General features: G+C 52.2%; 1 protein-coding gene across 1 annotated transcript in view; it reads left to right on the top strand.

Annotated features, from left to right (window-relative positions):
• The first annotated feature begins 542 nt into the window (after positions 1-542).
• The window catches only part of zc3h3 (zinc finger CCCH-type containing 3), a 62,467-nt gene continuing 35,738 nt past the window's right edge, over positions 543-27,271 (top strand). Inside the window, exons 1-3 of the mRNA XM_066716142.1 lie at positions 543-621; positions 3,329-4,985; positions 5,495-5,706. Coding sequence (XP_066572239.1) covers positions 576-621; positions 3,329-4,985; positions 5,495-5,706 — 1,915 coding nt within the window. The 5' untranslated portion in view covers positions 543-575. The remainder of the gene's footprint in view (positions 622-3,328; positions 4,986-5,494; positions 5,707-27,271) is intronic.

Genomic DNA, 27,271 nt, shown 5'->3' on the forward strand with positions numbered 1-27,271 from the left:
AGAACGAACGAATAACTACAACAACAATAAAACTACAGCTGATAATAGTTCCCTATAACCCACTTATTTATCCAGGCACAACTTATTTATTTGATTAGTTATTTTATGTGAGTCTTCTAATTCCTGCCCTGTGAGGCTGCCGGTGTTGTAGTTATTGTTCTTGCTGGTCACTCATCCGCTCATGACAGCAGACAGGTTTGAACAGAAGGAACAGCACTGAGCTTGACTTGCTTCTTGCAGCTAAAGAGGTCAAATTGCCAGACTTCAGGGGTGAAAGAGTAATGTAATAGTCAATTATCTAGAGTTTTAAATCAATTTTATTTTGAAGCGAAATCAATGAAATACTCAAAGCTTTCTGTGTAGCTACATGTCCGTGTAACTGTGTAACAGCACATTCAAGAGTAGGGTTTATTCTCACCCAAGATGGCGGACTGTATTCTCACTCAGCGCCGCAGGAAGACGAGCGGGGCGCTCTATGTGTATCATGTGTCTATGGTGACCTTCCGGCTCAAGGCCTTGTGGGATAGGTGGGCGCCGCGTCGCGCGTTGATGACGATCATTGTTGTGGTCCGGCGATGGAGGAGCGAGAGGCGCTGCGGAGGCAGATCGCGCTGCTACAGAGTGAGTGTCGCGGCTGCTTTATTAATACCGTGATCTTCACAGTAACGAGCGGACAAACAGCGTCGATTGCGCGGCCGTGTGGATCAGCGTGTGTGTTGACCGGCCAGAGGCGGCGCAGTCCTCACCATTACAGCCATAACACACAGCTATACCGGTTATAAGCCGCTGACCTGCGCCGGCCTGAGCCGCTCCCTGCGCGGCCAGTGTCTGTGCGCCGCCCGGTCGCCCTCTGGCTGACGTCACCGCTGCGGATCTGACTGCTGATCGTAATTGTGCCGTTTCTGAGCGGGTCTGAGAGTGATGATCCGGGGGATGAAATGCACTTTTTTGGCCACTAGCCACTGTGTCTGGTAGAAGGAAAAACTTACCAGCCACTTGGTATTCTTACCAACCAAAGGCAAACATCACCAGAAATGCATGAGGGTGCGTACATGTGTGGTGAACATGTTAAACATGACATTTATTCAGGTATTTAATCAATCACAATAACAAAAGCTAATCGCACACCTGCATAGACTAGACTGGTGTGTTTGAGGGAAAAGGATCTGGATAAAAAAACATGCTCCCAGTTTTTACTTGCAAGATTTATAAGGTCTTTGATCAAAACACTGCATTCTGTTGAATTATAACACTTGGTAGAGACTGTGCGGGAGCATCTTTTTCAAATATGCAATAACATGGCAGCTAATGGGGATCTGCATAAACACACTAAACTAACACATGAGAAGGGGTGCTATATGGTGACACACTCTTCATGCTCCTCTTGCTCTTCACTGCTACTCCCTTCTCTGGTCTCTGCACGTCATTAAAAGTCATTACATTTCGAAGTATTTTCTTAAGGCCATAAAAAGTCATTAAACTGAATGTTTTCATTAAAAGTCATAGTTTATAAGCTAACCTGACACCTGCTTTATCAGCTGAGAGCGCCAGGGCTGAGAGAGCTGCTTTGGATTGGCTCAAAAATATCATCTCTAGGGATGATGCCAGACCGCAGTGTCCTTTCCATTGCTCAACACCATGCCTATGTTCTGCAGTCCCACACCGGCCAGCAGAGACGCGATGCAAACAAACCACACGTTCTCTTCAGCAGGATCTCTGCTACCAGCAACAAATGCACGTCTCTATCACAAATCGTTTCCCCATAATTAATGCTCTGCAAACTTATTTAACACAACAACATTGTTAAATAAATATCTATGTAAAAATGCATTATTAGAAGACGTATGGAAATGGCATCATAACAGCAGACCTGTCACCTCTTGTATTATGATTGTTGCCTGACCTTATCACAACTGTTTATTGTCACAATTTCATTTTTTTATTTTATTATTATTTGTATTTCTTCTTATTTCAAATGAATTATAATGGTTGTGACTATTTGTTTATAAAGGAATATTTATAATATATCTAACTGAACGACCAATATGTTTTTCTTTTTCAATTTTTATAAATTTTAATTCAATTGCAGTTTAGCAATGTGAGCTGCAATGAAAATGCCTTAACATTAGCGTCCTTGTGGCAATGTTATCCGGTCACAACAGCGAAGTATAAAATGTGTAAGACCTATCTAGCTAGCAAATTTATACAACCTACTTTTCCAAACCACACTCAATACTCAGACTGCTATCTACGTTCAGAAACACACCTGTACGTTCGAATTACAGCGGATAAAAAATAAATAGCAGTATCTGGCTGTGTATTAATGTGTTTGATGCTCCTCATTCCTTTTCTGTCATTGCTAGTTTCGCAGAAGGGTATTTGGCTTTTTGGTGGGTTAACATCCCAGCTGTAGATCTGTGGTAGTTTCATTGCACTGCACATATTATACATGTATGTGCTTCTTTATAAGGAAGCCATGGGGCGTGTTGTAGCGCAGATGTCTGCAGACATGCGCAGACCTGCAGAATCCCACTGATTGTGCGTGTATGGACTTTGTCACACTTTGATCCAGGTCATTAAAAAGTCAGTAATTATGACTATGAAAAGTCATTAAAAGTAATTATTTTTCCACATCCTTAACCTGCAGGAAGCTTGCTTCTGCTTCATTGCTCTCCATGAAATATGTCCTCCTGGACCGAAGACTGTCCAGATGCCATATATTTAAAAAAACATGATATTGCGGTTTGCCAAATCAACTAACATACCAACACTACAACGTCAACAAATGAATTTGTATTTTGAAACATATCGACCAATACGCTAGGAGAAATTAAAACAAGTCGAGTTCCCATACACTTGTTGAGAGATTTACCCACCACGGGCTAAATCGATCTGCATTTTCCGGGTGTTAATTTTATTCCCTGGTGATGATACCAGCCCTATGAATACTCTTCCTGCTCAACACACACCCACACTCACACACTCTCTCTCTCTCTTTCTCTCACACTTTCTCTCTCTTTCTCTCACACACTCTCTCACACTCACACACTCTCTCACACACACAATCTCTCACACTCGCACTCACACACTCTCTCTCTCTCACACACACAATCTCTCACACTCACACACTCTCTCTTTCTCTCACACACTCTCTCACACTCACACACTCTCTCACACACACAATCTCTCACACTCGCACTCACACACTCTCTCTTTCTCACACACACACTCTCACACACACACTCACAATCTCTCTCTCTCTCTCACACACACATACACACTCACACGTACTGTGATGTCACTCCTCACTTCTGCTCTCCCCCCCCAGATCTCATCAACAACCACCGAAGTGTCCACGGCGATGTGCCTTCTGCAGCCAGGGCTTGGCATCCCTCCAGAGGAGCCCCTGTGGGCCACAGCCAGACGGCAGAGTTCTCTCACCCGTACCCGGCCCAGGGCCTGGCCCGCCCCCCCGGCCACTGGAGGAAGAAGTACTCCCTGAGTAACAAGCACATCGTGCGGACGGGCAGCACAACCACGGCAGCCCCTGACCCCGACCCTGCGGCTACTTCCTCACGGAGGGCAGCCGGGGCACCGGGGCAGTGCCCCCCGAGACGGCCTGGCGACCCTCCCTCGGCTCCCTGTGTGCCGGCGGCCCTGCAGCCTTGCCCCACCCTGGCCGCCCCTGCGCCAGGGAGCAGTAAGTCTGTGCCATCTGTGCCCGCTGCCAGGAAGCAGGGCAGGGTGCAGGGCAACTCCGCCTCGTGTCCCGCTCTGTCAGCTTCCTCGGACCCCCGTCAGCAGAGCGCTGTGCTGCGGGGGGGCGGCAGGATGGCCAGGACTGTGCCAGCTCTCCGGGCTGCCAGCGAGAGCCCTCCTGCAGATCCCGTCTCCGTGGCCCCCGAGTCACGGTCCGCTGGCGGGAACTCGGACACGGGGCAGAGGAGCCCCCCGGCCCTGCCAGTCAAACCCGTGGCCCTGCTGCTTGGGGGACGGGCAACTGAAGCAGAGTCCCCAGGACACCGGTGTGGCAGACAGGCCAGAACCCGGCCCTCGTCTTCCAGAGCGGCGGGGACGACCGCCAGCACCCAGGCACTGCCTCTCACCCCAACCCAGGACGAGCCCTCGTTCAGTGCCTGTGTCCCCCCCGCGCCACGGCTCCCCCTGCCATGCCGCAGTGCCACCACTGCTGCCGCCTCCGGCTCCCCTCTGGACCCCGAGCCTGGCGGCCCCCCCAGCTCCTCCTGCTCTGACTCAGGAACAGCGTCAACAGGTCCCAGCGCCCGCCCCCGAGCCCCCCCGGGGAAGCGGTCCCAGTACACCTGGGTGAAGACGACCCAGGAGGGTCGTGCCAGACTGAGCCAGGCCGGGACCGGTGCCCCCCCACACTCTGAACCGGCTCCGGTGCCACCCCCACCCTGCCTGACCCCCTCTCTCAGCAGCAGCAGTGGGACACAGACAGTGACTGCCAGCAAGTTCACCAGCCCCTCGAAGCCCCCCCCTGCCCCGTCCCCTGCCCCGTCCCTTGCCCCTGCCCTGGCCCTGGTGCCCAAAGCAGCCAAGACCCAGTACACCTGGGTGTCCGCGTCCGCACGGCCCAGCAGGCCCGGCAGGAAACCACTGTCTCCGAAGGCCCTGGAGGGGCCCCAGAAGACGCCCGGGGGTGGGATCGGCAAGAGTCCGAAGCTCCGGCTGAAAGCCACCCCCCACCCCCTCCATGCTGCCAGGGGCAAGAAAGCAGTGTCCGGAGCCACAGCCCCCCCCCGGGGCCACAGCAGCAAGTACAGCTGGAGGGCCGGGCCTCAGAGTGCGAGGGCAGCCGCTCACGGGTCGCTGTATTGCTGGAAGGCCGAGAAGGAGAACGGCACTCGTGGGGGGGGGGGCTCTTCAGCCACTGACAGCGGCTCGGCCCCCCCTTCCGCCTCCCCCGGTGCCTTCAAGCTGAGGAGCAGGATGAAGATCGTCAGGAGGAAGAGCGCGGGCAGGTGGGTCAGGGAGAAACAGACTGATGTACAGAACGGCTGTAGCTCTTTCTTTCCTGTGCCACAGGAGGGCAGCAGAGGGCCAGGAACTGGCTTACTGTAGCAGAGCAGCTGTGCGTGGCGTTGCTGAAGCTGTCCCCCTGTGAAGGGCGCTATAACTAATTAAGCTTGATTGACTGACTGACTGACTGATTGCCCAGCCTGAGAACTGCAGCAGCAGAGGTTCTGGTTCTTCCCCGTGGCACCGAGGCCCAGTGGAACTAGTGTTAGTGTTTGCTCAGGTGGAGTCCTCTGTCCAGACAAGTCACCAGTGGGAGGCGTTAAGAGCTCCATTATCACAGAGTCCCTGAAGCCCAATGCCTTTGAACCCAGGCCCGACCCACACAGAGCTGTGACTCTCACAGCGCCCCATCAGAAGCACTAAGGGATTGGAGCGAGGGCCTTGCACAGGAAATGATTTTAAAGAGAAAAAATTAAACAACAAAACACCTGACTCTCTCTCTCTCTCTCAGCACGGGGCCGACAGAGCGCAGGAGCGGGGCTGGGCCCGGGCCCGGGGGCTGGCTGACGGTCCAGACGCGCTTCTCGCTGCGGCGCCGCAGCCAGGCGGCAGGCAGGAGTCCGTTGGCCACCAGGAGAGCGCCGGCCAGAGGACTGGTGCCCATCGGCCGGCACAAGTTGCGCCGCCTGCCCGACGCCGGCGCCCAGGGCTGTGCCAGGACAGGTAGGTCCTATCCTGGGGGGACGGGACGTTCACCACCGCTGGCCTCAACTGCGGAGAAACAGGATAAATACCAATGATTATGCAACGGCACAATGACGAAAGGAAGGTGCCAGGTCATGCCAGCTTTAATTCAGACAGCAGGGCAGTCTGTGACGTGTGTGTAGGTGTCTGTTTGGCTCGTCAGCTGGGGGTCATGTGATGAACCTGAGGGGAGAAAAGGAAGTGAAAGCTGGAGTGATGGAGAGGGGTGTCAGGTCACTATCGAGAGGGTGCGTTGTGTGGGGGGAGGGGAGAGCCCTGGAAAAGCTCAGGTTTATGCACTCCAGGGGGTCCGGGCTGCCAGTGACCCGAGCAGTCGCAGTGAAGGGTCTGTCAGTCAGTGGGGGCCTCGGTCGCCGCAGGGAACCCCCTAGCGGCCGGTGTGCCGGAGGGTCTGCTCAGGGGCACTCTCCGCGGCGGATGCCGCTTGGGGAAGGGCTGGTGAGCGACAGCGTGTGATTAGTGAACGGATATCTCAATAAAGCCGCAGCGCCGCGCTCCAGGCACCAGGGGGCAGCCTGGCCTCCCGCCTCCTGCGCTGCTGCGTTGGTAATTGATTGCCCAATTCGTCTCTGATGGGGAACAAGTGCCGATAGCGGTAATTTGCAGCCGCGGCCGACCGGCGCGGCGCTCCCTATCAGCCCCTGGCATTCGCTTCGCACCACAGATAAAAAGCCGCTAATACATAATTATCCTTTTGCAAATTGGATTGTTTTAGCGGAGCGAGCGTGGCCCCCCCGGTGCCTGGCGCAGTGTAATTGCCTCGACTCGATGGGTTCCGCGGCGCATTAGAAATTCCATCACAATCAACATTAACTGGCCATGATGGCTGAGACGCGTATCTGTCTCCACCCCCCCACTGACTGGCAGAATTAATCAGCAGAGGGATTTTAAACATTTACTGCGGTGAGTGGGGCCCTGCCTGTGTATCGCAGAGCCGATAAGAGCGCTAATAAAGAGCAAATTGAATTACTAATGATGGGGGCTGGAGATGAGCAGGACGGCTCTGTGCAGGGGTCTCGAGTGTGGACATCGATCCCCCCCCACCAGAGCTCCTTAATCCCCTCTCGGCTGTCTCTCTGTTGGGAACGCACAGTCAGTATGTTGTGTTCGTTGTTTATCTGCGGTTTAATTGAACTCGGACATGTGCGGCACCGCAGACCCCACACGCAACTCCCCCCACCCTGCAGACGCCCGAAAGAGAGAAAGGACTTCATCCTCCTGCCCCCCCCCTTATAAATGCCTTTACATTTTCAGCCCCCAATCTCCCCCCACATTTTTTTATGATTTTGTGTATTTCTAGCTCCAGTCCTCCCCCCAGAAATCAGCACGGGCTTTACAGTAGCACAGAATTGTTCATGGCAGAGGGATTGTCATCCGGGGGGGTACAGTGATAGCGAACAAGAGTGGAGGGGTGGGGCATGTGCACTTGTGTTTTAGTGTTTTGTTGGTCTTTAAGTGTTTTTGCCGTTCACGCGTGTTTGGCACACAGTGGGGTCTGAGAGGGAAATGTGTCGGTATGAGATAAGGCCGACATTCAAGGCAGCAGGTACCATAGGGAAGACACACAAATCATATAACATAAAGAACCTGACAGAGTCTCCAGAGCGGGTCGCTTACACACACAGTTGCCATGATCTTGTGTTGCTCCCCCCGTCTCTGCCCTGCCACACCGATACTCACACTGAACGCTGTGTGTTATTCGTTTCGTCTGTGGTCCCGTGATGTCGTTTCTGCTGAGATTGATGTTACACAACGATTGTGGGCGTCTGCACAGTGTGATGCCCTTTGCCCTGTCCAGACCTGGCTCCTCAGTTTAGCCTGTGGTCTGCTGGAAAGGCAAACCCAGACATAAGATGAAAGACCTGACCTATTACCTCGGGGGTTGGCGCAGAAAGTGTCAACCATGTTTGTTTTTCCAGAAGGGTTAGGCAAGAGGAACACACCGTTAGGGGCTTGCTTACTGTGAGAGCGTGTTTGTGTGCGTGTGTGAGAGTGTGTCTCTGCGTGTGTCTCTGTGAGTGTGTCTGTGTGAGTGTGTGCATGTACAGTGAGGGGAAAAAAGTATTTGATCCCCTGCTGATTTTGTACGTTTGCCCACTGACAAAGAAATGATCAGTCTATAATTTTAATGGTATGTGTATTTTAACAGTGAGAGACAGAATAACTACAAAACAATCCAGAAAAATGCATTTCAAGTTATTTCAAAAGTTATAAATTGATTTGCATGTTAAAGAGGGAAATAAGTATTTGATCCCCTATCAATCAGCAAGATTTCTGGCTCCCAGGTGTCTTTTATACAGGTAACGAGCTGAGATTAGGAGCACTCTCTTAAAGGGACTGCTCCTAATCTCAGCTCGTTACCTGTATAAAAGACACCTGTCCACAGAAGCAATCAATCAATCAGATTCCAAACTCTCCACCATGGCCAAGACCAAAGAGCTGTCCAAGGATGTCAGGGACAAGATTGTAGACCTACACAAGGCTGGAATGAGCTACAAGACCATCGCCAAGCAGCTTGGTGAGAAGGTGACAACAGTTGGTGCGATTATTTGCAAATGGAAGAAACACAAAATAACTGTCAGTCTCCCTCGGTCTGGGGCTCCATGCAAGATCTCACCTCGTGGAGTTTCAATGATCATGAGAACGGTGAGGAATCAGCCCAGAACTACACGGGAGGATCTTGTTAATGATCTCAAGGCAGCTGGGACCATAGTCACCAAGAAAACAATTGGTAACACACTACGCCATGAAGGACTGAAATCCTGCAGCACCCGCAAGGTCCCCCTGCTCAAGAAAGCACATGTACAGGCCCGTCTGAAGTTTGCCAACATCTGAATGATTCAGAGGAGAACTGGGTGAAAGTGTTGTGGTCAGATGAGACCAAAATCGAGCTCTTTGGCATCAACTCAACTCACCGTGTTTGGAGGAGGAATGACCCCAAGAACACCATCCCCACCGTCAAACATGGAGGTGGAAACATTATGCTTTGGGGGTGTTTTTCTGCTAAGGGGACAGGACAACTGCACCGCATCAAAGGGACGATGGACGGGGCCATGTACCGTCAAATCTTGGGTGAGAACCTCCTTCCCTCAGCCAGGGCATTGAAAATGGGTCGTGGATGGGTATTCCAGCATGACAATGACCCAAAACACACAGCCAAGGCAACAAAGGAGTGGCTCAAGAAGAAGCACATTAAGGTCCTGGAGTGGCCTAGCCAGTCTCCAGACCTTAATCCCATAGAAAATCTGTGGAGGGAGCTGAAGGTTCAAGTTGCCAAACGTCAGCCTCGAAACCTTAATGACTTGGAGAGGATCTGCAAAGAGGAGTGGGACAAAATCCCTCCTGAGATGTGTGCAAACCTGGTGGCCAACTACAAGAAACGTCTGACCTCTGTGATTGCCAACAAGGGTTTTGCCACCAAGTACTAAGTCGAAGGGGTCAAATACTTATTTCCCTCATTAACATGCACATCGATTTATAACTTTTTTGAAATGCGTTTTTCTGGATTTTTTTGTTGTTATTCTGTCTCTCACTGTTAAAATACACCTACCATTAAACTTATAGACTGATCATGTCTTTGTCAGTGGGCAAACATACAAAATCAGCAGGGGATCAAATACTTTTTTCCCTCACTGTATGTGAGCGTGTCTGTGTGAGTATGAGTGTGTCAGAGCATGCATGTGTAAGAGCATGAGAGCTCTGTGTGCATATGGCTCTGTGAGTGTGTCTGTGTGAGTGTGTGCGTTTGAGAGCGTTTCTGAGTATGAGTGTGCGTCTGTGAGAGCGTGTCTGTGTGAGTGTGTCTCTGTGAGTGTGTGTGCGTATAAGAACATGAGAGCGTGTCTGTGTGCGTGTAAGAGAGCGCGTGGCTGTGTGTGTGTGTGTGCGTGATTGAGTGAGTGAGTGAGTGTGTTTGTGAGGGCATGTGTGTATGTGTGTGTGAGAGTCTGTGTTCACCCCCAGGCAGTAGAAAATCAGAAGCCCCCTCCCCTTCGCAGCCCTGTGCCATGTGCTGAACAGGTTAACGCTGTGGGGAGAGCTGCCATGGCTTTATTTGGTGCTGTGTCTGCGCTCCCAGCACCCTCTCTCCCTCTCTCTCCCTCTCAGTTTGACTCACCCTTTTCCTCCTCCTCCTCTTCCTCCTCCTGGCAGTGGGGGCATGGGGGGTCAGGCTTTATTAGGGGTTCTGTTGTCACTTCGCCCAAAGATTGACTTCTCTCATAAATCAGCCCTCCCCCTCCCCCACGCCTCCATCGGAGCTGCCCCCCCCCGCCGCACTCCCTCCTGACCCCAGAAGATGCACAAATGTTTGAGTGTTTGGCCGCTGGGTACAGAAGTTCACATACTGGGCGCCGGGCTGCGGTATCAACACTCTCGCTGCCTCAGAGTTGGGTTACCGGCACCCGGTCCCCACCGGCCCGGGCCGCCCCGGCCGCCGGGATCCTGTTACTGCGCCTGCCTCTCACGACTTATTTATTCATGTGTCAATCGATCCTGCGCAGATCTTTATATACTTGTGTGTGTGTGTGTGTGTGTGTGTGTATATATCAAATGAATGTTATGGATGTAAACTGTGTTTGCAGTAAGGTTGACAGTTGTTATATTCCCGTGCTCCTGGGCAAGTGTAACTCTGAGCTTTGGCCTCCAGGAGACGCAGGTCTGCTCAGACTGCTCACAGGTCTTTGAGTTTCACATCCAGATGAATCCTAGAGCGAAGACTGACCGTCGGCAGGCTTACTGTGTGCGTCAACAGCGTGTCTGTCAGAAAACCACCAGTATGTTTCTAAACGCGTTGTGTGAAGCCTGCGCTGACCCCCAGAACACAGCGGGGCGCTTCCTGCAGCCGCATGAGGGTTCGTCCTCTCCTCCGCAGGGACGCCGGCGCCCTCCTGGGTCTATAATCCCCTGCACTGAGATCCACTGTGTCTATAATCCTCTGCACTGAAATCCACTATGTCTATAGTCCCCTGCACTGAGCTCCACTGGGATCCACCGTGTCTATAATCCCCAGCACTGAGATCCACCGTGTCTATAATCCCCAGCACTGAGATCCACCGTGTCTATAATCCATAGCACTGAGATCCACCGTGTCTATAATCCCCTGCACTGAGTTCTGTTGGGATCCACTGTGTCTATAGTCCCCTGCACTGAGTTCCGTTGGGATCCACTGTGTCTATAGTCCCCTGCACTGAGTTCCGTTGGGATCCACTGTGTCTATAGTCCTCTGCACTGAGTTCCGTTGGGATCCAATGTGTCTATAATCCCCTGCACTGAGATCCACTGTGTCTATAATCTCCAGCACTGAGATCCACCGTGTCTATAATCCCCTGCACTGAGTTCTGTTGGGATCCACTGTGTCTATAGTCCCCTGCAGTGAGCTCCACTGGGATCCACCGTGTATATAATCCCCTGCACTGAGATCCACTGGGATATACTGTGTCTATAATCCCCTGCACTGAGATCCACTGTGTCTATAATCCCCTGCACTGAGCTCCACTGGGATATACTGTGTCTATAATCCCCTGCACTGAGCTCCACTGGGATCCACCGTGTCTATAATCCCCTGCACTGAGTTCTGTTGGGATCCACTGTGTCTATAGTCCCCTTTACTGAGCTCCACTGGGATCTACTGTCTATAATCCCCAGCACTGAGATCCACTGTGTCTGTAATCCTCTGCACTGAGATCCACTGTGTCTATAATCCCCTGCACTGATTTCCCTTGGTATCCACTGTTTCTATAGTCCCCTGCACTGAGCTCCACTGGGATCCACCGTGTATATAATCCCCTGCACTGAGATCCACTGGGATATACTGTGTCTATAATCCCCTGCACTGAGATCCACTGTGTCTATAATCCCCTGCACTGAGCTCCACTGGGATATACTGTGTCTATAATCCCCTGCACTGAGCTCCACTGGGATCCACCGTGTCTATAATCCCCTGCACTGGGATCTGCTTTGTCTATACTCCCCTACACTGAGATCCACTGTGATCCACTGTCTCTACTTGCGAGCCACACTGGCCCAGCCCAGAGCGCACTGCCTGGATGCACTGTTGTCTGTTAATCAATCAAACCCCAATCCCAAAGCCATCTGGCATTTGTCCTGACAATCGGCCTATTCAATCAGTGGGGCTGCGCTGATGAAGGAATGCGTGCAAGTGCACAGCGCCCCCCCGCCTCACCCGGCCCAGACTGGGCTCAGTGCTATCCATGTATGTCTGCTGGAGGGGGCTAGGGTTACAAACAATGACAGCTGCAAGGGGGTCTGTTTTCATAAATACAAACTAATCTGCACATAACGTCCCCTCAGAGCCTCCTGGTCTTGGACACGCAGCGTCTTACAGAGCCTGCCCACGGCCCTCTGCCAGCGCGGTGCCAGAAGCTGCTCCTTGTGCTGGGGGGGGATGCTGGGTGGGAGATTGCGTCTGGTCTCTCTCAGGAGACGGGGCTCTTCTGGTAGTGCCCCCCGTGGGTGTGAGGGGAAGGGAAGCCAGTGGGCTACAGTGGTTTGTGGAGGTCCTGCCTGGAGCTCGGGAGCTTGTGGGGGTCCGGCCTGGAGCTCGGGTGCAGGGCAGTCGTAGCACAGAGAGTGGTTATGTGGCTGTCATGCTCTTTCATATTGGATCGTGTTTGTTGTTATGTTTGTGTGTTTATCTGTTACTTCTTTTCTTTGAATAAGTATTGGTTTGTTTGTTCTTGGTCATGTAGGCATCCACATTATACTGTATGAGTGGAGATGCTTGATCTAATGCAATATACAATATACAATATACAACACCACAGACTACATGAAGAAGGGCCTGTTGTCCACTCCCTCAGCACTGTTTTTTTAAGAGTGGGGTTTCCTTTGTCTGTTTCTTGAATCTTATTGAAAAGGGTGAAATTAAGATTGCTTGTGAGTGACTGGGCAATCTCGGTGTAGGCTCTTGCTCTGGGAGGTGGGGGGATACTGTTTTATTGAGAAAGTAGTTTACATTACAAGATAAAAACAATACAAAACAAATTTTAATACTTTAATACTTCTAAAACCTTAAAATCTTAAAGTAATTAGCAACCAAAATATAAGGTGGATTCAAAATAAGATGAATTAAAGCAATCAAAATGTGTTATGATGGCAAAACTGCCAAAAGAACAAAATTGAACAAAAACAGTCAAATGCATTGAAATTGACAGAAAATGCACCAGATAAATAAAAAAAAACAAGCAAAAACATCAAAGAAACAAAACCAAAACAATCTGATGCATTTAGAAAGAAAATTTAGAACGGTCAATGCATTTGACAAAGAACAAAACAAAACCACCGATTTTAAACAGTTAACTTCATTAAAAGCAATTAAAATTGTTTTTAAATACAAAGGATTAAAAGCACTTGGACTTGGGCTCCAGCAGGGGGAGTATCCATCCTTAGAGGTGGGGTCCCATCATGGGATCCTTAGCTTCCCCAGAACAACGGACAGAACAAGAGCCAGACCCTGCAAGCGGTGGGGCAATCCCTAAAGATGTGAGACTCTGTCTCCCTTCCCAGGCAGCCCTTGTAGGGGCAGGTGTCAAACAGGGCCAGACCCCTTCTGTACATGAACACTCGGGTGGGGAGACACCGACTCACGGCCATCCAGGAGACATCTTTCTGCGTGTTTGTGAGACAAACGTGCTTAGCGTTAGCCCAGATATTCCGACAGGTTTCGGGAGGAAAATCTTTTCTATTCTGCGTGGCTTTGTGGAGGCCTACTTCGAGTGCGACGTCTCGGAGCGCCCTGTAGAACAGCGGGGGATCCCATGAGTGCGGCCTGGTGTTGTCCATGGCGCAGATGTTGTCCTGGATGTTCTTAACCACATACACCAGCTCCTGTGCTTTAATGAGCCGCACAACGTCCGGGACCCCCCTGCCTCCATCCAGGGCGCCCTTCACCATCCGCACTCTTTTCAGCCTCTCCATTTTACTCCCCCAGACAAACCAAAATATAATTCTTGTTATTAATTTACTCGTATGCCTGTCTCTGGGAAGTATCATGCCAACGTAGAGAAGTATCGGGAAGAGGATGGCCTTTACGACCATCACCTTACCAGTCATTGTCAGGGTCCTTGTGCTCCAGCCGTGGATCTTCCTCTGTACTTTAGATAAAGCTTCCTCCCAGCTCTGGATGCCCGTGTTGGTCCCGTCGATCGTGATCCCCAGAACCTTGATGGACGGCTTCACAGGGAACACGGTCGGTGGGCCCCGGCCAACAGGCAATGCCTGAGAGAGGTAGACCTCGCTCTTGGCCTTATTCACAGCAGCCCCCGTCACACACACGCAGTCACACACACACACACAGTCTCGCGTGCACACACACACACACACACACACACACAGTCTCGCACATACATGCAGACACACACACACACACACACTCTTGCACATACACGCAGTCACACATACACACACACACACACACACTCTATCTCACACACATACACACACACACACAGTCTCTCACATACACGCAGTCACACACACACACACACACACACTCTCTCTCTCACACACACACACACTCTCTCTCACACACACACACACACACACACAGTCTCGCACATACATGCAGTCACACACACACACACACACACACACACACTCTTGCACATACACGCAGTCACACATACACACACACACACACACAGTCTCGCACATACACGCAGTCACACACACACACACACACACACACTCACTCTCTCTCTCACACACATACACACACACACAGTCTCAAACATACACGCAGTCACACACACACACACACACACACACAGTCTCGCACATACACGCAGTCACACACACACACACACTCTCTCTCACACACACACACACTCTCTCTCTCACACACATACACACACACACAGTCTCAAACATACACGCAGTCACACACACACACACACACACACACAGTCTCGCACATACACGCAGTCACACACACACACACACTCTCTCTCACACACACACACACTCTCTCTCTCACACACATACACACACACACAGTCTCACACATACACACAGTCACACACACACACATACACACACACACAGTCTCACACATACACACAGTCACACACACACACACACACACACACTCTCTCTCACACACACACACACTCTCTCTCTCACACACATACACACACACACAGTCTCACACATACACGCAGTCACACACTCACACGCACAGAGAGCAGGCTGGTTTGTGGGCAGCACCAGGCCAGGAGCGCAGACTCATGTTTTTCTGCTTTTCTTTCCATTTCTCTTCTTAATTATTGCTATTATTTTATTGTTAATTATTTCAAAAATGTACTTATTAAGAGTATTGGTAAAAAGAAAAGATCCTTCATCACCCAGAAACTCCCGTAAGTGCAGCTCGGTACGATATACAGCATTCGCCCGATTTAATGGAAACTAAAATCACTACAAGAGATGCAATTGACCTTTCACAAAAGCCCCGCCCACCTTAGTTGCTGTTGCTGCACGCGTCAAGCTGTGCTGCTCTGTCAGCGGGAACTACTGTAACAGCCGAGCGTGGAGGGAAGAGCAGCACATTGCCCTCAGTGTAAGTGATTTTTTCTGGAGTAATACCTCCCTGATATCCTCCAGATCAAGGCAAAAGGGATTGCAATATGCAGTGGAAGGATATGTTCAGAATATTCCAATCAATAAGGAAGGGGACACAACAGTAATTGAAGCACAAGCGTACAGATCTCAATCAAAGAGTGAGAAACCCCATAAACTCATCCTAACATGCAGCCAGCACAGCCTTGTGGAGCAGCCACGCTCTTGCACTCCTGGGTCAGCTCTGTTTATACAGCTATTATAGAAATCTTCTATCAGTCAATGTCATCCTATCAACCTCAGCAGAAAGTCACCTGTTAAAGTTAAGCCTGCGAGCAGCGGCCTGTCCAGAAAATGTTCAACGGTGTGGCCGAGTGGGGGCACAGGGAAAATTGAGAGACCCCTGGGCCCGTGTCTCTCCCTGGGCACCTTGATCCGTGTCTCTCCCTGGGCACCTGGGCTCGTGTCTCTCTCTGGGCACCTGGGCCTGTGTCTCTCTCTCGGCACCACGACCTGTGTCTCAGTGGTTTTGTGCAATTGCAGGGCTGGGTGATGCTCGGTGGCGGGCAGGTAGGATTTGGTGTGTGCCTGCAGGGATGGGAAGGAGACTCGCAGCGCATGGCAGTGTGGGCATATCCGGCGCCGCCTGCAGGCTCCTATGTTCTGTTCTGTTTGGGGGCATTCGTGACTGTTTGCTGTACTTTTATTTCTACGCTCTAATTTTCTTCCCAGAAAACCCTGCTCTCCTCCTCTCTCTCTCTTTCTCTCTCTCATCCTGCATCTGTGTGTGTCTCGCCCTCCTTCAGCTCCCCCTGTGCTCTGAGAGGGCGGCTGGCTGCAGGGCCCCCGGTCCCGCGCTCTCCATGCCTGTATTTGGAGAAATCGCTCCACGTCTCCATGTTGGGGCCCTCCCATGCAGCAGGCCCGCCCCCCGCTCAGTGGCCCAGGTGCTAAAATGCGACTCCGGGGTATCGCTGTGAAATCAAGAAGTTAGACCTGGTGCTGACAGCCCATCAATCTGGATCCCTGACTCCGGTCCCCCTCTCTCCCATGCTTGTTTTGGCTCCTCTCTTTTAATAGTTTGTTTGTGTGTTTGTTGGTCCCCCTTGCCATGTCAGAGTTTCTCAGCACTGTATCTCCTTGCCTCCCCCTCTCTCTCTCTTTCCCTCTCTCTCTCTCACACACTCTCTCCCTAGCCATCACAGTCTCTGCCCTTTCTCGCCCCCACGCTGTCTCTTTCACTCTCTCCTTCACCGTCATGCTCTACACCTCCCATCTCTCTGTCTCTCTCTCTCTCTCTCACTCCCCTGCTCTCAGGGCGCGGCCAGGGCGTGAACAGCTGCAAGCTCCCTGAGGCCTACCTCCTCCTCTTCCTCCACCACCTCCTCCCCCAGCTCCTCACATCACATAGTTATCAAACTGACATCCGACATCGTGCCGTTGTGCTTCTGACCTGCAGGCCTGTTTTTCATTTTTTAAACAAAACCTCATTCAGAATAAGCTCTCAGACGGATTTGTGTGTGGAAACCTGGCATGGCCTGAGCCCGTCCTCCCCAGCTGTCCTGCGTTTTCATTCCCCAGAGGAGGGCGGGATGGGACGGCCGCTAAGCCCAGGTCTTTATTTTGATTTTCCGCTGCCCAATGCCGTAATAACAACCTAATTAGACGCCGTTCCTTTGGCCACGGTTCCAAAATGGGCCCAGAGCATCTCGATACCAATAAGCCCTCAAATGTGAGACTGAACGGTGAGCACCACAGCGGCCTCGGCCACCGGTCCCAGCCCCGGGCTCGTTTCTCAGAGATCCGGAGTGTTGTGTCACGGCTCTGTGTTGTCCGGCCCGGTGAGTGCCGCAGCTCTGTGCGATTGACCCCCCAGCCCCCCACCCTCCCGTGCAGGGCTGGTCCAGCTCCAGCTGCCGCCCTGCACAGCGCCCTGCCAGATTCTGCTCATTCCTGCAGCTCCTTTCACTGCCCTGAGGGCCAACAGGTGTGCAAGGACTCTCACTCACAGACACATGATTACCCCCACACACACTCACACACACTCATAGACACAGACCCTCACAGACACAGACACACACGCACACTCACACTCACACTCACACACACACACACACACACACACACACACTGACAAGCACTGAAACACTTACACTCACAGATATGCGCGCACACACACACACACTCTCACACACTTATTCACCACACAGACGCACACACACACACACACTATCTCACTGGGGCGGTTATGGGAGTACAGTGACTGTAGTGGGTTTTAACCTTAAATACTTATATCCCCGAGACCACCCACGTCTTGTGGGCGAGTCTGGAGCCGCAGGTCTCAGTGCTGGCCAGGGGACACCCGTGGGGCGCGGAGATGTCCTGCGTTCCCATGTCCAGTGTTGGAGAACCGGCTGCTCCCTCCTTAAAATACTCTCTTGTTGTCATTAAATATGTCATAAAAATTCTACTTGTCCTTTTTCCTCTGGACTTGGCTTGGCCCCTCGACGCGCTCCAGAGACCCTGCCCAGCCCTGCTTTCTGTCTGCGTTTGAGGCCAGCTCTTGAGTGTGTCGGTCGGAGGACAGACAGGATTGCTCTTCTTCCTGCTTTGTCCTTCCTGGGCACAAATCTGGTGGTTCAGCTGGTCAGTCAGTTTCCCAAAGGAGCAGAGACAGGGCTGTGCAGTGTGAGGGGCTCTGTCCCACTGCTCCCAGGCATGCTACAGACCACAGAGCCCACCAGCACCTGAGACGCGTGTGATATTGTGGGTCTGGATGTTGAGCAGTGATCAGGGGGTTCCAGGCCGTGGCTCGCCTCAAACCGGTGCCACGCTGCACCCGGACACAGCCGCCACCGACGGGAGGGGGCACAGCTGATAGTGACTGGGATGAGTGCCGACTGGAACTGTCGTGGCGGGAGCACGGCTGTGCATCACTAATATCACCGCTGGTGTCAGGTCTAGATGCTTGTTCAAAATTAGTTCACAAAGGTCGACCACTCGCTGTCGTACAGTGTCCTGCAAACACACAGACGCGCAGGGGGTGTAAAGGCATCCCTACGCTAACACGGCCACATAGTGCACTGCAGAGAATGGCGATCTGAGGGAGGGAGCGAGAGACAGAGAGCGAGGGGGATAGAGCGAGAGTGAGCGAGGGAGAGATTGCTTAAGGACCACATTCTTAAGACTCTAATGTCATGTTCAGTTGGCCGTCCATTTGTTTCTCGAAGATGGGAAAATTTAATTTGCGTTTGATTTATGTGGCGCTTCCTCTCTTGTGTGCCGGATTTTCTCAACAGGTGTCACCTTGCGTGACGGTCGAGCACCATATGGGTTCAGCTCCGCGGGTGACGGAAACTCAATTTATAAACACTTAAATAGACAGCCAGCTCCGGGGGGCAGCACAGACCCAGGTGTGGCCGTGTGGCTTGTGTGGGGTGCTGGCGGCACAGGGGCGCTGTGCCAGTGCGTGGTGCTCTCAGCAGGGGTGACCCAGTACGACTGCCCGGGCGTCCCCTGCCCACTCCCTCGCCAAGCTGTCAGCTCTCCATATTTAAAGCGGGGCAGAGCCACGGGACGGCAGTCTGCCCCTCCGCATCCTGCACATAGTTTCCACTGGCGGGGGCGGAGCAGGGCTGACGTCAAGCGGCCGTTCCTTCTCAGTGCTGGGGAGTGAGACAAACTGCCCCACGCCTCCCCTGTCTTTAGACGCACAGCTGGCCCCGATGTGTAAAAACTCTCACCAGGCTGCGGGGGTTGACTTATTAATTCGGTTTATTTATGTTATTTGTAATTTGATTTTAGCTTGTCCCCCCCATTGACGTCGGCATTCAGAAGCCCTTTGCGCAGCACCCTTAGTCTTCTGTCTGCCTCTGTCAGCTTCCGCTAAAGTCTGTTTCTTTGTTTATATTTGCTGAAGGTATCTTGTGGTCCTGGTGGCGCACCGTACTTTTATAACCCTTTTCTTTTCCTCATGTGGTTGGATGAAAGTCCCCTTTTCCTCCCCCTCACTAGGAATATAACTCATTTAATCCCTCTCTCTGCGGCTCACAGCGTTCTGGGCTCCGTGAGTAAATTGTCAGAAACGTAATCCCTTCCCGGGTGTTTTTTGGGCACAGGGCGCAGTGCAGCGACGGTGCCAGCGCAGTCCTGTCTAGGACGCAGATTGAGAGAGAGAGGATGCTCAGCCTGGCCCGTCCCCCATGCAGACAGCTGCCTCCGCAGCCCTCGCCAGCACTGCTCTGAGAGCAGGGGGGCCTGGCACAATCGGCCCCCGTATGTCTCTTCACTTATAGTGCATCAGTAGGGTGCCATGTGGAGTAGTGGGGGAGTAGAAGGACAGCAGTGTGGAGTAGTGGGCCATTAGTTGGGGAGTAGAGGGGCAGTAGTACACAGGGCTCTGATCTCCTGAGTTGGGGGATGTGGGTTCAGTTCAGGTGGGGGACACTGCTGTACCCTTGAGTGAGGCACTGTACCCAGAATGCACCAGTACAAACCCAGCTGAAAGGTTCGACAACATACAGCAACAATACGAATAGGTGTGTCCTGCACTCGCCCCAATCCCTGCACTTCCTGCAAATGTCCGGGGGAAACACTGTACGCTGTACAGCAATGCATACTCTCACACAGACAGACAATAATGTGCATTCTCGCTCACAGACACAGACAGCAATGCACACTCTCACACACACAGACGCACACAGAGAGCAATGCATCAACTTTACTGTTCATAGTGCTTAATGTTTGGGAGTGAGAAACTTAGAGGAATATGAGTGAATAAATCCATAAATCAAATGAACAGACAAAAGGGTCGGCATGTGTCTGTCGCTGCTCCGCCGTGGTGTGGAATGTGACCCGGGGGATTTCCTCACCAAACGTTAATGGCGTGAAGCTCGATCTGACTCTCTCCTCTCTGGCAACTGTTCTGCGGCTCCATGTCTGAGCGGCCCAGCTGACTGCAGGCGGCCGGACATCCCACCCTGCGGAGTTTCACTGGGAAACTCAACGCCAGCAACAGCAGCAAAGTGAAACACAAAATAAAAGTCCAGAGAGTTTTGCATTTAACATTTGGAAAACAAGTTAAACTGTGAGCAAACTGGGCCCTGTGCTGTCAGTGTCAGGAGCAAATTGCTCTCCTCCCTCAGGCCACTTTCCCTGTGTGAGTATTAAAGTGCTTCCTCTGGTCCTGAGAGACACAGTCCAGTCCAGCAGGGTCTCGGCCCTGGTGCTGCAGAGAGACAGTCCAGTCCAGCAGTTTTTATAGGCAACTTCATACTCTGTGTCAGTAGCACCCTCCCCTCCGCCATCCTAATTGACCTTTTCTGTATTTGTGTTGTCATTGTTCATATTGTTATTGGAGTTATGGTTGCCGTTCCTGGCGGGTCGAACCCTCACCGCGATCACCCCAGCTCTCCCAGCATTCCTCGTCTGCAGTCTGATTGCTAATGAATGGATCAGTGTATTTATCTCAGCCCACTTGTCCCGATTTAGGAGAAAAATCTTACGTACCGCTATAACCCTCCTGGACAGCAGCCAGCAGGTCGAGCTCAGGAGGTGGGTATTTTTATCCGTCCCTCCTCCCCGCCCCGAGCTCCATACACATCGCTCTGTCCCAGCCCGTGTGTCCTGAAAGCACGAGAGTGATGAAAATTCCCAATTAACTGCCCCCCCCGTCTCCGGCCGGGGGCCAGCTGGGACAGCCAGGCCTGGTTTGACGTGAGCAGCGCAGGTTGGGGTGAGCGGGCCACCCTTGGCCCCCAGCCCAGCCTGGGAAACTCGATCCCCTCTCTTAATTTTTCCTTTCCAACTTTCCATTTCAGTCCCACAGCCCGGAGCTGCTGGGAAACCCAACCCCGAGTCTATTCTTGAGTGCGAGGGGCGATCCGTGCCCCGCCGCCCCCCCCGGACCCCAGGGAGCAGTTAAGGTTTCTCCAGCCCCCGGGCCGGCAATTATTTAGCTTGAGGTTCCAGCTGTGCTTGGTATCTTGGCATTGGCTCATCCGACTCCTCCTTACTCCCTGACCCAAACCCTTCCTTCCCTCCCTCTCTCAGTCTCTCTGTCACTTTGTGAGCTATGTGGAGTATCTGCACAGGTGCCTCTCCAAATCTGATATGTCATTTCCAGGGTGATAAAATCTGAGCGATTTGGAGACAGAAGCCATATGCCATTACTATACATTTCTATAGGGATTTTTTTTCTTCTGTATCTTGTTTATGCATGTGTGTGTATATATATTACATCTGCCTTCCTCTCTCCCCCCTCCCTCTCTCCCTCTCACAATGATCGTTCCCAGACGATTGTGCAGTATTTAATTATGGATGACTGTTGTGTTAGGCCGCCTCAGTTGTTAAGGGATTTTAAGATAACTGCTAATTCCACTCGATTCTCATTGATCCGTCAGGCTACCGGCCTTTGTTTTATGACAGGCTCCCTCACCCGCCCCCTGGCCCGGGATAATTAATCCATCATTTATTTCATTATTGTCTCGCACACAATGTGTGCCCTTTGACCCAAGGCGGGGCGTGTGTGTGGGACTGGGAGGCGGGTTGATTCGGCCCAGCGCACGCACACGGGCTTCTGGCCGAGACAAGTGGGTCTAAACCCAGAGGCGCTGGCCCAGTGAAGTTCCCTTCAGCAGTGTGGTGTGCGTCCACAGTGACATTGTGAGATGTGCGGTGCGCTGATCCAGGAAACGGTCCACAGCCTGTCCAGGCTCAGGCCCGGGGGGGGTAGGGGATTAATTGATATTGCAATGAAGTCTTCGCAGCTGGACGAGTATTGCACACGACAATCATGTCTGTAAGGGATTTCATCGTTTACTATCGCTGTCTCCTCTGCATCTCCCAATGTGGGGTTTGAAACGGTGCTGTGGGAGTATCAGGCACCAATCGGTGCTCCCGCGGTCAAGACATGCCAAACACTCCGTCACTACACAGTGTTTACACAGTACTTACACCCCCGAGGACTTCGGTGCTCCAGGCCCTTCATGTGAAGTGTGGTATCAGTAAGGGCTGAGGTCTTGTTAGTGTGTGACAGGAGGCACCGGCCCTACCACAGGCAGCTGACACCCCCCCGCACACTGGCCAGGCCCTCAGCGCGGACAACACGTGTGCACAGGGCAGGACACGCACTGCCGGGCTGGCTGGGATACTTAGAGAGGAACCTGCAGAAAGTACAGGGAACATACATGAACACACCCAGTCATGCTAGGTGATGGGGCCGTCTCTGAGGAGTCCACACAGATGTCCCCTCAGACTGCGCTGCTGCTCTGGAGCCCGTTTTTGGCTCTTAAGGTGTTAAACACCCAATTATACATGTTGTCAGAAAGAAGGGCGCACTTAATTAATCCTTGCCAGCCGAGCCCCTCAGCCGCGTGGAAGCCAGCGCAGGGCCGCACGTCCTCGGAGACAGGGAAGGCGCGGCCCTCAGAGGCGGCGTGGTCTGCTCTGGCAAGAGCCGGCTTTGATGTGCAAATGAAAGCGTCAGGCGTTCCCTTCAGTAGGCTGTAAACAAACAGCAGTGTTCCCGCAGCACGCTGCAGCCGTTGTGCCGCTTCAGCAAGTTCCCCGGTGAAGTTTTGCGGCTGCCACAGTGTTTGTCATTGCATCGCCGGACCGACACCCCCGGGTCCCTGCGCCCAGTGTGTGCTGCTCCGCCCTTCCGATCTGACCCAGTCTCCCGGCACAAGGGCCTCTTGAAAGAGGTGATGTGTTGAGGCGCTGGCCCAACCCGACACTCTCCTGGGAGTTGGGCCGATCCTCCTGGAGAAAACCCGGCTCCACTTCCTCATCCGCTGGTTCTTTCTGGGCCTCCCTGCTGCCCTGTGATGTTATATGCTGTGTTTGTGTGTGTCCTCTGGTCCTGGTGCTGTGAACTGAGAGCCTGTGTTTCCACTGGGTGTGTGTGTGTCCGGCTCTCAGTGTTGAACCGGCTGCTTTGTGAGTGTTGGTTTTCAAACTTGCTCCGTTCATGTCCAGCACATCAGAGGCAGGCATTCACTGACATACACACACACACACACACACACACATTCAATGACTCACACACTCACTAACACACACACACACACATTCACTGACTTACACATTCACTAACACACACACACTCACTAACACACACACACATTCACTGACTTACTCATTCACTAAAACACACACACATTCACTGACTTACACACTCACTAACACACACACACACACATTCACTGACTTACACATTCACTAACACACACACACTCACTAACACACACACACATTCACTAACACACACACACATTCACTGACTTACTCATTCACTAAAACACACACACTCACTCACACACACACACACACACATTCACTGACTTACACACTCACTAACACACACACACACACACACACACACATTCACTGACTCACATTCACTAACACACACACATTCACTGACACACACACACATTCACTGACTTACACATTCACTAACACACACACACTCACTAACACACACACACATTCACTGACTCACATTCACTAACACACACATTCATTAACACACACACACATTCACTGACTTACTCATTCACTAAAACACACACACTCACTAACACACACACACACACACACACACACATGCATACACTCACTGACACGCACACACTGACACTCACGCTCTCTCTCTCTCTCTCACGCTTTAGGCCTGGTAGCCGGCCATACAGAGCGATGGTACTCGGGGGGGAATGCGTTTTGCTTAGGCAGGAACTTCTCCAAAAGGGCTGATCTGCACAATCGGCCTCATTATGGCAAGTGAGTGCCATCCTGCTTACCGGCCGCTTGCTCACAGGGGCACCGCGGCCTGAGCAGACGGGTCAGACCTGACCCGCTGCTGCGCCTGGCGCCCAAGGGGAACGGGCCGACCCCCCACTGCAGGCCGCCTGGACTTGGCTCTGTTGTACCAGAGCGGAAGAGCCCGTTCGAGGGTTCACAGTTCAGGCCCAGTTCTGCTCTCACACGATAACGGGCCTGGAAACTTTCAGGCAGAAGTCTCTGAATTAAAAACTGGGCCACGCTGTACCGCTACCCCCCCACCCCCATTTATAAAAAGCCTCCCGCTATCTGTCACAGGCAACACTGTACGTCACTTTTAATTTACGGATTAAGTTGCAGGTCTTCATTTCATCGCGGCCCTGCGGTTCTGACACAGAGGTGTGCGCTTTATTAACGCAGAGCTATTTATACCCCAAAACTGAGAGCGGCGCTGATCTGCGCCAGCAACGGCTCTCTCCACCTCCCTCCCTCCCTCTCTATCTCTTTCTCCCCCTCTCCCTCTCTCTCTTGCTCTCTCTCTCTCTCTCACACACACTGTCTTGACCGCACTTCCCCAGGGGGTCTGCAGGGGGAGCTCTTCACACGTCGTTACAACACAGTCGACACATTTAGGAGAAACACGGAGGGGAGAAATACAAGTTGAATAATAACAGATGTTTATATGCGTCTAGATAGATATATATAAATCTGTATAGTCATTGTTTTTGTTCATTCGATACATCAGTTAAAGTTTTTGTGTTTTGTTTTGACTTCTCTGTTTGGTTTGGGTTCTGAACCGGTGGCTCTGGGCCAGACTGCCCACGCGAGGCCGGTTCTGCTCTGCTCTGGGACAAGCTGTCCGCGCACTCATCTGTAACGCTGACGGCACCGAAGTGCTCGGCTTTATTCACTCCAGACGGGAAACAACGGTTAAACCCAGAATCCGCTGATAGTAGATATTTGTTCAGTCCAGTCTGGTGAGGCCCTGGTCCTGTCTGAGTGATGCGGTTTTGCCTGCGCGGTGAGGTTCGAGGCGTTAGGGCTGGAGGGCCGTAGGGGGAGGCTCTGTGGCAGCGCTGGACCCGGGATCAGCGCAGTAAAGGATCCTGACTCGCACATTTCTCGCTTTTTTTTCTGCTCCACGGCCAAATTGATTCCATATTTTATGGTTGTAAATGTAAACTGCTGAAGCTACAGAACGCCGGCTTACTGTACTGGAGCTGCTCTTCTTTATTTCTTTATTTCTTTACGGGCTGTTGCCTTTTGGTTTGTGTTGAGTCGAAGTGTGTTGCGTTACCGATGGGGCCTTTAAAAAAAACAACAACAAAACACATTTATATTTCCTCCTCCTTCCATCATTTATTTTATAGGGGAGAAAACAAAAGTGTGTGGAAGTATTTTTAAGGGCAAATAAATCTGTAACTGAACAAAGAAAGGACGGAGGCAGAGGGCCTGTCCACACGCAGTACCGCACCCCCCCCGCGTTCACGCGGACCACCCTTCCCCGTGCCCTGCCACTCTGAGCGTTGCGCAGCTGCTGGTCACCCTGTTGTCAGTATTGACTGCACAAGGGTTCTTGCCGGGGTGGTGTTTATTTCCACGCCCTCTCCCCCCAAGGCAGCCCCTCCGTGCCGATCTCCCCCCGGTGAACTGCTCTCGGGGTCTGGCGCATTGTGGCTGCTGTACAGCTGCAGTGATCAGAGTTCACCCCAGTTACACTACTTAGTTTGCATGCATTACTTTATTTAACAAACATATAATAATAAATACAGTTAACATAGAGTCTCCCAGAAAGTAATGTCCCGCCGTCCTCATCTCATGGGAATGAGTGGCTATCAGCAGTGTGTTCAGACTGTGTGGGAGCAGCTGTACTGATCCGAGACCAGCTGAGCCGGGCTTCGGACCGCCGGTCTCGTTCCTCATCAGCAGTCAGGGCTGAAAGTCTCAACTCGCTTATACACGTGTATTTCACACACGGTGGAAACTGTGCTGAGCTCAGCCTGGGGGGTCTGCGCTGTGTGAGTGAGGTCTGGAGCGCTTGGGCAGCCACCAACAGCTCTCTCTCTCTCTCTCAGCCTCTCCCTCCTCTCTCTCTCTCAGCCTCCCTCTCTCTTGCTGCTGTTCTTCTTCTCGGGGCTTTTCCCGAAAATGAAAAAGAAAGAAGCTAATGCCCGCTGTCAGTGGCGGCGGCGGTGAGCGATGGGCGCGCAGGCAATCCGTCTGTGTGCGATTGCAGCGCGCGGTAATGGAGTGCCAAAGCGTGTGTACTACAGCCGGCTCAACAACAACACGGGCGCTGTGCACTACATTGTGAAGTAATGAGCTGGAAATGAACTCCACTCTCTCTCTCTCTGGAGAGGAATGGGGGGTGGAGAGAGAGGGAGAGAGAAAGAGAGGCTCAGGTACAGACTGGAGCAGAGGTTATCGATGGGGCACCTTCAAATCCACGTTTCCGGGTCTCCACTCACTTGAGCTCTTAATTAGTTAATTGAACTCTAGTTACACTCTCTGTCGGACTGCCCTCCCTGTTGCAGGTGCTGATTTAGAGAGCCCTGTGGCCCTCAGGACTGGGTGTGGAGAGCACTGCTGGACTGCGCTGGACTGTGACCCTGTCCCCGGCCGTGTCTCGTTCACCTCTCGGCTTTCTCTCCCTTTCACTCGCTCAATTTGTATATCTCCCTCCCTCTCTCTGTCTCACTCCCTCTGTGTCCTGTTGTCTCCCTGCCCCTCTCGTCCTGGCTGCGTGTGCCTGAGCCGCAGCAGAAGTGGCAGCTAGGGCCACTGTAACACCAGCGACGGCCTCTTCGTCCTCGTCCTCGTCCTCATCCTCGTGATAACAGAATCCAGGTTGAGGCCCTAACACGGTCACCAGGAAGCTCCTGGTCACCCCCCTCTCAGTTGACAGTCTGAGCGAATGTCTTTATTTTCGTGCCGTATATATAAATATCCCCGCAGTGTATAGGGCCTGTTGGATATTTTAGAGTTCGGTCGCAAGGACTCAGAAGGTGTTGAAACAGCCATTGGATGAAACGGAGAGCTGCTGCTCTAAAGTCGGGCCTGAGGGGCAGGGAGTGCGTTACTGTCCTGTTGTGAGCTGTGGTGTTGGAGGAAGCCAGCGCAATTGAATGTGTGTTTTTACAGGGAGCAGTATTTTCTCCTGGCGCGAGTC

This window comes from Amia ocellicauda, chromosome 2 (genome assembly GCF_036373705.1).
Source record: "Amia ocellicauda isolate fAmiCal2 chromosome 2, fAmiCal2.hap1, whole genome shotgun sequence".
Taxonomy (NCBI): domain Eukaryota; kingdom Metazoa; phylum Chordata; class Actinopteri; order Amiiformes; family Amiidae; genus Amia; species Amia ocellicauda.